General features: G+C 37.1%; 1 protein-coding gene across 1 annotated transcript in view; it reads right to left on the bottom strand.

The window, feature by feature from the left end:
- LOC150102415 (muscle-specific protein 300 kDa-like) overlaps positions 1–13,935 on the bottom strand; it is a 288,507-nt gene that overhangs the window by 164,961 nt on the left and 109,611 nt on the right. The window contains exon 8 of the mRNA XM_090399573.1: positions 9,514–9,636. Coding sequence (XP_090255699.1) covers positions 9,514–9,636 — 123 coding nt within the window. The remainder of the gene's footprint in view (positions 1–9,513; positions 9,637–13,935) is intronic.

The raw sequence follows: 13,935 nt of genomic DNA, 5'->3' as shown, positions 1-13,935 counted from the left end.
CACTAGAGGGTAACATGGTGTGTAGTGTTTGTAGAGAGCTCCTGAACAGATAAGTGTTATTTTAAGTAATAATTAGTAAATTTGATTGAATCTTATGTAGTATTATTTACTTTTGGTATCTTAGTGTGCCTGGGTGATTTTTGTGTGTTTTCTGAGTTTCCAATTAGTAATTTGATAGATACGATTATTTGTGCACATGGCGCCAATAAGGAGGAATACAATGGCGTCCAGGTCGCCATCTTTGTATAAAACTTTTAATTTAAAGGATCTTATTCAGTGTACTTTTTGTGAAATGTATGCTTTGAGGAGAGCAGTTGGAGTCTGATTAGACAACGATAGTGGAGTGAATGTGTACAGAAAGTGTAAGGAATGTGAGGATTAAAAGAGGCTTTCAGGTTGAGAGAGTGATATCCTTGTTGAAAGTGAGAATATAGAAAATAGTGATATGTGAGGTATGAATAGTAATATTTGTGAGGTAGTACCAGATAGCTGTGAGAGTGGCGTTGAAAGTGAGAATGAAGGTAAACATAGAGAACGAATGAATGAATTAACAGATAATAAAAATGATGAGACAGATACAATGAGTGAGATCGCATGGTTACGCGGAGCGATACACAGGGTAAATCGGCAGCTGCAACGTTGGCAAATTGTTTACCGAGCGTACCAACTAATAAACAGCAAAAGTATGATAAGAAAAATAAGAGTATGATAGTGAGTATAAACAAAATGAAAGAGCAAGTGTTGTATTTAGATTCTTTAATAAGAGGTGTGATAGATGAGAGTTCAACAAAATTGTACCAACCTGGTGCAAACATTAAGGATGTAAGCAAGTCAATTAGAATACAAAAACAGAGGGTGAAAGAACTGATAGTAGTAGCTGGAACGAATGATTTGAAAGGAGACAAAATGGCTATGAGAGAGGATTTGAAGGAATTACTTGAGGTAGCAAAAGAGAAGAGTGAGAGAGTTAGGATGATGAGTCTGATGTCATGGTATGTCAGTCAAGAGTATAGAAGGAGGGCCAAAATTGCTAATGACTTTATGCATGGATTATGCAGGAGGAGTGGTGTGGAATTTGTGGATGTGTGAAGTGAGTTTGATGGGCAAAAAGATTTATATAAGATGGATGGTTTACATTTGAATGGATTTGGTGTACGGAGACTTGAAAAGGTCTTGTTGAATGAAGTGGAAGTGGATGTGCAGAATCAGGGAAACTAGAGTTATTAATGGGGGGGGGGGGGAGTAGATATGTACATTTTAGGGAGACAGTTGAGTATATGAATGTGTGTAATATGCACGAGGGAGTACAAAGGACAACAAATCAGAATGGGATAGTTAGAATATTGTGGATCCACAATACTAAACGTAGACTGAAAACTTTAATGTCCCCTAAAGAGTGGGCAGGCTTCTCTGAAATCACCCAAACACACATCAACGACTACGCGATGTTAACTGAAGCTCGACACACAAAAAAATGGTATGCCTTAACAGGCACAAAATACATTACACATACTGTTCCCTATCTTTCTGACACCTCCACCTCACGACCCACACTTGACAACTCCATCAAAAACCTATCGCACCACGTTCTCACACCGGACGAGATCATCATCCTAAACAATGGTCTAAACTTCGCGATATCCCCTAAATTCGTACCGAAAAAAGACATCATCATCGAAATCCAAGCGAAACTTGAAAATGACCCAAACAGAGACACAATATTCCAAAAGATAAACAACATTATAAATAGCAAAATAATAGTAAAACCCAACATCACTCCCAACTTACAAAGTGCCCTTTTATCTTTAAAAAATAACCCCGATATCATGATCACAAAAGCTGACAAAGGTGACACCGTTGTCATCATCAATAAAACGGATTACCACAACAAAATAATGGCCGTCTTAAACGACCAACACACCTACCAAATAATCCACAATGATCCTACCCCCGACCTCATAAAACAGATAAACAGCACGCTACACACCTTAAAAAGTCAAAACAAAATAGATAAAACCACAATGAGACACACAACCCCCCGCACTACTCGCACCCCTTATATGTTCGGGAACATCAAAACCCACAAAGATGGTTATCCGATACGACCCATAGTCTCCTACAAGAACACCACCACAGCTCCTTTATCCAAATTTGTTGCCAAACTCATCAAACCACTACTAACAATGTCTATCTGTATGATCAAAAATACAGATGACTTATTCTGGAAATTAAGCAACACTACTCCATCCCAGGATGACATCCTCTCCTCACTAGATGCAACTTCATTATACACCAACGTGGATGTTCCCAAAACTTTAGACATCGTACACACACTACTCTCCGAGGACCACACCCTACACACACGCACAAAATTAATACCAAATGACATCATTAGTTTGATTAAACTCACAATATCCGCTAACTTCTTTAAATTCAACAACTCCTTATATGTTCAAATTTTCGGTCTCCCAATGGGCCAAAACATCAGTGGACAATTAGCAGAGTTATTCCTGGTGCACATTGAATCACTTCTACTCCACCCTTCCCTCCCCCCCGGCATCACCTTCTATGGCAGATACTTAGACGATATTCTATGCATTGGCAAACCCTCACACATCTCCACCTTACAAACATCCCTCAACGATTTTAGCAACAGACTACAATTCACCATGGAAACAGAACAGAACAAATCCATCAATTTCTTAAATCTTACATTAATCAGAAGCCATAACAGAATTGCCACGAAGATATTTCACAAGCCCACACATGTCGGAAACTACCTCCATTTCAATTCATACCACCCATATTCCATTAAAAAATCAGTCAGCCTATCACAATTTATCAATGCTTACAAATTCTCCACCAACAGCAATTTTCTTAACACTGAACTCAAGTATTTAACACATGTTTTCAAAAATCGAAACTACCCCACGCATCTAATAAATTACGCGAACTTTACGGCAAAATGCCGTCTTAACAATAATACAACAAAAGCAGACCTCCCGACACGCATGGTCATCAAATTACCATACATCCAAAACACATACAAGACTTACAAATACATTTTCAAAAACACGAACTATAAGCTAGTATTCACCACAAACCATAAATTAGGAACTCTCCTAAAACCTACTAAATCTCTCACTCATAAAGAATTATTCGAACACCACAACGTAGTCTACAAATTTCCTTGTCAAAAAGAATGTGACGTCACCTACACGGGCTCTACAATTAGGTCGTTATAGACTAGACTACAAGAGCACTTCAGGGATTGCAATATTCCCATTCCAGAATATCTGAACACGAAAAAACATCGCAACATCAAAAAGAAAAACAAACCACAGAATACAGGGAAGACTGAAACTGCAGCTCACGCCCTTGAACTAAAACACATTTCCCAAATTGACAAAGCCATAATCACTGACAAACAAGAAAACGAAACGATGCTTAGAATATCCGAAACTATTGCCATAAAATGTGATGGTAATTCTATCAACGTCCACCGCCCCTACCTAATTTCCGAATGTTGGATGTTCCAAAACTTACAAATTAAGCCACGCCTCCGGCCATTTAGCGACAACAAATGCCCAAATTTGGCAGATACATCTTGCAGCCTTGACATAGCCCTACAGTCATTCCCACAAAGTTCCGACGATGGTCAGACGATGACCGAAACGGTCCACACCCCGTAAACCCTTGCCCCAGTTTCCACATAAGGATACCCTTCCCCTTCCTTCCCCCCCCCCTCTCCCCACAACAAAATAATATATATATATATATATATTTATATATATATTATTAATTGTAACCCGGGTTCCCAAACTTATTTCCCGTGTCCCAAGTACATCCCCATGTTCTTTCCCTCTCTTCCCCCCCCCCCTCCTCTTCCCCAAGAGCTTGGATTTAGAAGGCATCTTTAAACCAAAATCAAGGTATGTACATAATTTTTCAACATTTTTTATTCTGCCATAATTGCCTTTTACACTCGCCCGTAATGTCCTAAATTATATATATATACCCCTTTTGAGTTATGTTAGCCAATGTATTAAATATAAGGGACACTCCTAAACAAAAACAGGCTAAAATATAGCCGTCAATTATATTAATATTTTTTTTGTAAGGTAGAGTAAGTTTTTAGGGCATTTTAAATCTATTAACTGATTGATTATGGCTAGCCACCACGTAGCATCGAAGGCTCGTTGTACATCGAGTGAGGTTAGTAGTACGTCTTTTTTTGCTGTAGACTGTGTTCTGCAAACTCTTTCACCTCCATAATTGCATCTACTGTGCTGGACTGAGGTCTGAATGCATACTGATTGCTGCTTAATAAGTTTCTTGAGTAGACATAGTGCATTATTTGGTTTATTAGAAGTTTCTCTAGTACCTTACCAGCAACGTTTATGAGGCTGATTGGTCTGTATTTGTTAATTTCATCAGATGTTTCTTTTCCTGGTTTGATTATAGGTATAATTTTTTAAGTGTTTCCATATTGAAGGAAATCGTTCTCTTTTTCAGGTATTTGTTGTAAACTGTTGTTATGAATTCAGGGAATCCGAGAAACGCTGTTAAGAGTATGTCGCTGCTTATTCCATCTTCTCCAGGAGTTTTTCTTGGATCCATTGATCTTAATATTGACTCGATTTCATTAGTTGCAAATGAGTCATTGTCAGAAAAGTCTATAATTGTTTCCATTCTTTGTCTAAGTTTTGTGGATTTCTTCAGCTGTTGATTCATCGTCATCAAGAATAAACTTCTCTATCATAATAGCCTGCAGTTTCTGCTAAGTTTTTAGTGTAGGTGCCATCTGTTTTCTTGATAGTTGATAGTATAGGTGTTGTCTTGTTCTTGCTTGCTGCTAATTTATATATGCAATTCCAATGATTCGATACGGTTGAAACTGTACAAAATATTTCCATGATTCTGTTTTTGCATTTGTAATTTTGGACTGATAGCTGTATTTGGTTTTATAGTAGTTCTGTCTTCTGCTCTCTCTTAAATCTTGGTTATTGTATGTTCTTTGGTATAGTCGCCTGAGTGCATTAACACGTTTTCTTAGGACTGTTAGTTCATCGTTCCACCACAGTACTAATTTTCTTCCATCGATGTTTAGCTTCTTGGATGTTCTGAGTGTTAGATCGCTGGATTTTTTTAGACCTCATGAAAGTGCAGAAGCAATGAAGTCTATATTGGTTCATGCTGATGCCCAGATGGCTAGGTTTTGTCTAAGCTGAGCTGTTTTTCACTGTTTGCATTTATTTATTTATTCGTATGGAGTTTCCTCCCTTTTCTTCCCCATCCCTACTGGGGCGAGTTCAGCCCCCCCCCCCTCATGGGAGGTTAAGTATTTGTGGCTGTAGATCCACGTGTGTGTGTTCGTGGTGCCGGTTTGCCTGCTTGCGGGATGAAAACCGCCAGATAAACTGATGGAAAAAACTCTACTGCCCAAGACCGGCTAACTTGGCTATGGCTGAGGAAGACCCTCAAATTCCTCACATCTTTGACGGGAATCGAACCTGGGACACTCCTTCTCCAGTCATATGGTTGTGAAGCGCACAGCCACTAGGCTAATCGCACAGGCTGTTCGCATTAAAGTGATGTTCTGAGATTAAGCGTGAAAATTCTCTTTTTAATGCTTTTATAAATTTCTCTAGGTTGGTTTTATTAGTGAAGTATTTGATGTTAATGCAGTGGTTTTTGTTGTCTATTCCGTTTAATTTGTTACTGATGATGAAACTTATTATGCTATGGTGAGAAGAGCTTTCCTCTTCTTTGTATTTCTATTCAGAAATGTGGAGTAAAATAGCGTTCTTTGCCATTATTAGATCTATGAAGCTGCTTCCTCTGGTATTTTCGAATGATCGAGTGTTATAGTCATCATTTAGTATGTATAGGGAATTTGATGCTATGAACTCATCCAAATTTTTACCTCTATTGTTTGTGTTTTCGTTAAACCATAATACCAAATGGGCATTGCTATCTATTCCAAGTATTAGGCCGTGGTTGGTGGTAAACTCCGCAATGTTGCTCAATTTTTCTAAGTTGTGTTTTATGTCTGTGTGATAGTCAACATACATACTCATAGCAAAAGTTTTAATTCCTCTGTATGTAATTTTAATAAGTACCGAGTCCTCGTTGCTGTGCTAGATAATTAATATTGCCTCGACTTCAGGGTTTACCATGAGTATTGCAGCTGCCTTTCTTTCAGATCCTTTGGAAAATATTTTAAAATTACTTGGAAAGCCACATATTTTGTTGTTGATGTTGTAGGGTTCTTGTATTAATGTCAGTCCTATATTTTTTCTATTTATAAGTTTTGTTAAGTTATTAACAGCCTTGATAGAACGCTGTAGATTTATTTGAAGATATGCCGGGAAGTAGTGCTGTTTCTACAAGCTTTATTATCGCTTTCCATAATCTATGTTTTGAATTTTGAGCTGTTTGTAGTAGTTGTATGTCTGGCAGTCTTTACTTAATGCCATGTGTTTGCGGTCGTTTTTGGTTTTGGCATGCTTTTTGTGATTTTGGCAATTTATTATTATCATCATCATGATCATCATCATATGTATCAAGGACTTAGGTCTAGCATGGCCTGTTCTGGCTTTAGAAGTCATCGTTGAATCGTTTAAGAGGACGTCCTGGTTTTCTTTTTCCTAATGGCTTGTACTTTAAGGCTTGTTTTGGTAATCTTTTTGTTTTCATTCTTTGAACGTGTTCCATCCATTTATGTTTATATGTAATTTTTTCTATTACTGGTTCTTGGTTTAATTCTTTCATGATATCTTCGTTTTTTTTGTGATCAAATAGGGTATACTTTGCAGTTTTTCTCATAAACTTCATTTCTGCTGTTGCTAATCTTTGTTTGTCTTTTTGTTTTATTGTCCAGATTTCACTTCCATACATTAAGACCAGTAGGGATAATGTATTGTATACTTTTAGTCTGGTTTGTTTTTGAACTAGGTTTGGTTTAAATATAGAGTTAATTACACCTGTTATTTTTAAATATTTTGCAATTTTTATGTTTATATCTTTTTCATTTTCATATGTGATCATCCTAGGTAGTTAAATGAATTCACCTGTTCTAAGATCTTGTTATCTATTACTATTTTAGTTCTTGTTGTGTTTTTAGCGTTGTGTGTGTGTGTGGGGGGGGGGGGGGAAGGTCAGTTTGTCTATTCTGCAAGATTATTAATACTTTAATTATTATTATTATTATTATTATTAAACAAGACCTCATGGAGTCAAAGACTCATCTAGGAGGTCCTTTTATCTCACACACATCTCATCATACCGGGTCTTAAACACATTCAAACTCCTTGCAGACACCACACTCTCAGGCAAGGCATTCCAATCATTCACAACTCTGCACGAAAAAAACCTGCCTCTCACTCCCCTACTCACACCCTCTTTATACAGTTTCCAGGGATGACCTCTGGTTGCACTTAATGTTTGCTGTTATTTTTTTTATTGTAATATCTGACGTTATTTGTCTATATTGTAATATCTAGTTTTATTTGCACCTTTGTAGTATCTTCTTTATTCTTTATTAGCAGTGTGCGCTTTTTCTCTTGAAACCTTTCTTACTTATTTTAGTGCGTATTACGTATTATGTTTATCTACCTTTCGCACTACATGTTTTATGCCTATGGATACTAGAAAATTTATTTGATAAGACCGTACCACCAGTATCTTTTAATTGGCATAAAACTCAGTAATATGGATGGTTGATTTCTCTCTCTCTTTCTCTAACACAAATTCCTTCAGAAAAATTTATACAAACAGTTGTGGTCTATTTGCACTTAACTAGACGCTTCGGCTATCTTATTTGGTTTCCCTCTTAAGTTTTTCATTTTTTTTAGGAACAGTGTATTGTAAAATAAACAATCAGGCAGCACTCTATTGACATATAATTAAAACACATTTATTTACAATAAAAACAAAGTACATTAATTAAGCGATAGGGAGATTACTCTCTCTCTCTACCTATCCTTATACTTTTGCTATAAAGAAACAAACTTTCCCTTTTCAATATTAAATGACTATACAATGTAATTACTCTGTTACTTCTCTGCTTAAGAAAATCAAATTGCCGAGACTAATTTATTCATAAAGAGATTAGCTAGCTATGGCAAGTTATCTTACAATTTATATTCCAGGTTAACAACAAATCAGAGAACTCTCATTGATATTTCTTATTACTATTTCTTATCAGTCCATCTATGACATATTTCCTATATGTCATAGATAACAAAAGGAATATACATAAAAGGATGTAACACACCTTCCAAAGCCCTCCATCAAAGTCTCTATGGTTTTTCTTTCATCTCAGGCCTTAGGTCTGAAGAGTCTGCTTCAGGGGGCGTTTTGTCGGAATATCATCAGGTCTTGGACTGCAGTCTTCCCAGTACTCTAAAAGCTCAATCAAGAAGTTTCAGCATTCAGGCTTGAATATTGTTCTGTGGCCTTTGGCTTCGGTTGACTTCCCGCAGCACTAGGACATCCGACCGGCACTTGGCATCGACTGTTCTCCCAATTTTTACTCTGGCTCTCTTCGGTAACAGCGCTTTGCCTCTGCTCTCTTGGCAACTGGATCTCGGCTCTCCTTTGTCGGCAACTGAACCTGGACACTCCTCTCTTGGAAACTGGACCTGAACTCCCCCTCAATGTTCGGCTCAGTTCCCTTTTTTTTGGCTTCTCAGGACCTTGCACCAAGGATAGTAAACCCCGAAGAAATTGGCAATTCTCCTTGATCCTTTTATTAAGGCTGACCCCTTCTTTCTTCTCCACCGTGCACTTTTTTTTTGTCTTGTCTGGCAGCGGAAACTTCTCTGAAACTAGTGTATCTCTTTGATACTAACTTTGAAGGTGTTCATGCGCATAGCTCGCAAACAATTTTCTCACACACCTTAATCATAAACAACTTTCTTGTGCTCTTATACATAGCTATTATACAAAGTTCCGATGGCAAAGAATGTCAAAAACGATGCCTTTGTTTTTGACATTCTAGAAACTTTAAATAAAACAGTAAACACAATCAATTCCCATAGGGTTATTTACATTAATCTTTAATTTAAAATACATAGAGACAAACAAGGTTATTTTTATAACAGTTCTCATGAGACTTGACTTCTGTAAAAATCTATGTAAAGCGCTTTGATATTTTTAAGCTACATCGAGTTTTTACAATACCATGTTTCCAGGAGAAACATGGTATTATTCATCCCACATGTGGACATTATTCGGCCCACATAAAAGATACCTTGAATCATAATAACAATCAAACCTACGTGTTTTCATAGTGAAGGGTGCATGTCCTGTTTCTTTTTTCTTTCAACTGTGCTAAGGAGGCAATCATGATTTGCTTAGCAATCTGTATTTGTTCAAAATGATTTAGATGCATTTATATTGATTTACCAAGATCATAAATGATGATTTATGACTTTGGTAAATTAACTGTAACAATTTCATAATTTATGATAGAACCAAAAAAAAATCTAAATTAATAAGAAAACAAACCTTTCTCATGTTAGCCATCATGGTTTCCACTTCGGGGGAACTTAAATCCCTAACTACAATATGAGTTCTCTTGGATAAACTTTTATATAATGTATCATATTCTTCCCATTCACCCTGCAGATGCTAGAAGTAATAATTTAAACTTTTTAACTGTCTTTCTTTTAATGAATATCAGTTATTAATTTTACTGAGTATATTTTCCATTAGCAATAATAATATCAAGCTTTTAACAAGAATAAAAATAATAATTAATACAATTTATATAAAAAAAGGTTGCTTAAGTAAAAAAAAAAATTGTTACTGTTTTCATATCACTTCCACATACAAGAGGCCACAAAGATTATAGCAAATAAATGTCAAACAGGAGCTATAGCTAAACAAGTAAGAAAGCAGTTTTTAATGGTAACCTTATAATACAAGATGCTGTTCAACTGATAATACATTAGTACCATAAATGGTAAAAAAGACATTGAAAAAAAGAAACTTTTTAACAAAGGATTTCAAGTGGAATAACAGTTTATTCCACATTAATTCATTAATGTGTGAGTGAAGAATCATTGATCAATGTAATTGTTGCTTTATACAGCGAATTTAAAATTTTTATTAAGCTTCTGGCCATACATCCTAATTTACACATTGCCAAGAGAGAATGGTGTATGTAAGAAAGTGAAAGTGTAAAGAGTGTGTGTCAGAAATGTTTCATGAGTGAGCATAAGAAATGAAGGTAATGTTGTAAGCAGGTGAACAGTGTAACTAATATTAATGATGTAAGGGAGGAAAGTGAAAGTGTTGAGAAGGCAATGAAAAAAGTGAATGATAGGAGACAAAATATGAGTGAGCATTTGAAAGAAATGGGCGAAGATAATGTGACAGTGAGGAGAGAAACAGCACATTTACATGAAGTCCTTTACAGGACAAACTGTGAGCTCAAGCAACTGAAGAAAGAAATGGCATGTTATTATTATTATTATTATTATTATTATTATTATTATTCAGACCTCCATGGAATCAAAAGACTCATTGTGGGAGGCACATCCTAAAAAACACAAAGTCTATCAAAGCACTCCTTGAACTCATTGACCGTTTGTGCTCTCACCACTATCAGGCAATGCATTTCACTGTTCAACTGCCCTCCATGCAAAGAAACCACTCCGCACCTTCTTGATCACATCTATCTTTTGATACTTCTAGGGATGGCCATTTGTCCTCACTCCTTCCTTCTGTTCCAGAAGTGTGAAAGAACATCCCAGTGTCAACCCTGTAGCACCTCTCACCCATTTAAAAGTCTCAATATCACCTCTCCTTCTTCTATCTATCAAACTGCACATTTCCTTAGCCTGTCTTCATAACGAACATTGTACAGTCCTGGTACCAACTTTGTTATCTACTTGTACACCCTTTCCACAGTTAATTTATCCCCTTCAAATCCTGAAGAAAAAATTTCAGAACAATAGTCCAAGTGCTTTCTGATCAGGACTATATAAAATGAAAGGACTACTCTTTTATCTCTGCAGTTCAGCATCCTTGTCAGTATTGCAGCAATCCTCTGGGTTACCTTCACCACCTTTACAATATGTTCCCTGAGTTTCAGGTTTCTATTAATCATCACCCTGCAGATCCCTTGCCTTCCCTACTTCCTCCAGTAGATTTCCACCAACAGAGAAAGCAGCCTCCAATTGATTTTTCCCGAACTTCAGGATTACATTTTGCTGCATTAAACTGATATTCCCATTCACTTACCCATCTGTCCAGTTTATTCAAATTCTCTTGCAGGGCTACCACATCTACACTTTTACTAATAATCCTTCCCAGCTTCACATCATCTGCAAACAACTGAATATCCCCCTGTAATCCACTGACAATGTCATTGATAAAAAGATTAAACAACACAAGTCCAAGTTCTGGGCACTATGGGAAACCACTTGTAACCTTCTGCCTCCTTGATATTGTCTCCCCTCATACACATCTATATGATGCCTATTAGATAGCCAATCCTGAATCCAATTCACTAACATGACATCTAACCCAATGTGCTGCAACTTAAATATCATTTTATCACGTGGTACCCTGTCAAATGCCTTTGTAAAATCCAAAGAAATGGCTGAATATGCTTTTTCCTTATCAACTGCTCTTGTCACTTTATTATAAACGGCAATAATATTACTAAAGCAAGAGCACTCCTTAACAAATCCATGTTGACTCTCGCAGATAACATTACCCTCATCTGCCCAAAGCTGTATATTCTCACTAATTTCTCCAAGATCTTAACCACTACTGAGGAAACACAAACTGATCTATAATTTGACATTTCTAGTCTGCTACCACCCTTATGCAATGGCATTATTACCCTCTTTCCACTCAATGGATACATTTCCCTTAGCCAAACTTTCATTGAAAAGTCAGGTCAAAGGAGTTCTCAGTTCTTCAGCACATTCCCTCAAAACTGATGGTGAAATTCCATCTAGTCCCAAAGCTTTATTGACATTCAGAGTACTCATTATTTGAAATACACTCTCTTCTTGCACTTCTAAACCTTGAACTTGCCCTATCCCTCTAGTATTAAAACCTACTTCTCCAGGATGAAATACCAATAAAGTGTTCATTGAACAACTCCAGTATGTCCTTTGCATCAGTCACTCTATTCCCATTTTTATCCAACAATGTCACTCTTTCACAATTATTTCACCTCCTACTGGCCACATAGCTAAAACATTCCTCAGGATTTTCTTTTGATCTCAGAGCCAATCTCTTCACATATTCCAGTTTTGCCTTCCTTACCATACAAGTCACTCTCCTGGCCTGAGTCTTGTATTTTCTTCATGCATCTGTCATCCCTTTCTTTATATCTCTTCCATAACCTCTTTCTAACAATATCTGCAGTTCCTGTTTGATATTGTTTATCATCCTCTTTACACCAAATTGTATATTCTTTCTCACTCATCGAATACAGCTTACTATTGCTTCTAATAAATATTCCTTCACTAGCTCCTCCTTCCTCCCTCCACGGAACTGCCTCAAATTGAGATAATTCCATGGAATTGAGGTTTGTGGTTATAAAACCAAACCTCAAGGTGAGGTTTGGCTTTATAATCACCTGCCTTATAATTTCACATATATTCCTTTCTCTTTGATACACCTGCATGCCTATTCATCTTCCAATCAAAACCACATGATCACTCTCTCCAACTGGAAGCAGAGATGCAATCTCAGTTATAATCAGCTCTTTTGATACTATGACCAAATCCAAACTCTTGAGCCTCATGTTCCTTTTACTACATGTTACCTAAAACATTTATCCCTCAAGAATTCTAGAAATTCCGTTCCCTTATTAATATATGCAATTTCTTCTTCCAAATTTATACTGCTGTAATTAAAATCTCCCAATAACAATCATTTTTTTTGCACTTTCCAAGCTCAACTGCCTAAACATCTCCTGCTCCTCACCCTCTATTCTCTGGCTTGTAGGAACACCCCACTAAATATCCTGTCTTACCTACCTCTACCTCACATCATATGCTTTCAAAACCATTAGTACCAATGCTCTCCAAATCATCCACCTCTGAGAGGACATTAGTCATCACTTATCATAAGCAGTACTCCACTGCCACGTTTTTCCTTCCTATCCTGTCGAAAAATGCTGTACCCTGCTACTTCTATTCCTGTTAGTATATCTTCTTCCATTAACTGTGTCTCAGAGATCCAAATAATCTTTGGACTGGCTGATGCTATCAGCACCACCAACTCATCTCCTTTATTCTGGATACTCCTGGCATTAATATAAAGAATAAAAATGACACTGTTTCTATGCCTATCATTATCCTTGCTTTTCCTAAGCACCTATTCCCACAAGAGTCCACCCCTGCTACCATCCACCTTGATAATTCTAGTTTCCCTGCATTGACACACTGACTGGTTCAGAGAACAGCAATTTCTCCAGATGCCTACATCCTTCCTAATTCAAATGCAAGCGGTCTCTCTCTCACTTGCATTTGAATTAGGAAGGATTCTTTTCTTTTCTGTCCTCAAATACCCTTCAAGCATCCATGTACTCCAAGCCTCTCTTTTGACACATTCTTGCTATCATATCATTCATTATAAATGCTCTTCTCCTCAGCTCTTCATTATCATACCTGGGCAACACACATACTATATTCCCTCTCTGAGTCTTCTTCCATACCACTCAAGCATGAACCTCAGATCTCTTGCCACTTGATTCACAGTGACTGAAGTTATTTGTGCTCACCATCACAATTATCTCATCCACCCTTTCACTCCACTTAATTGCCATAGCCATACTTTCTATCATTCCTCCAGGCAAACACTCCTCAGGCATTCTATCTTGCAGACCACGAGTCATTGAGCCTCCATATATCACACCCCTTACCACTCTGTTCCTTCCTTGCTCACCTGCATCCCTCACTC

This window comes from Typopeltis vanoorti, chromosome 10 (assembly GCF_054136105.1).
Source record: "Typopeltis vanoorti isolate ZY-2024b chromosome 10, IOZ_Tvanoo_1.0, whole genome shotgun sequence".
NCBI lineage: Eukaryota > Metazoa > Arthropoda > Arachnida > Uropygi > Thelyphonidae > Typopeltis > Typopeltis vanoorti.
The sequence above is the reverse complement of the archived record's forward strand: the minus strand, read 5'-3'. Positions and strand labels throughout refer to the sequence as shown.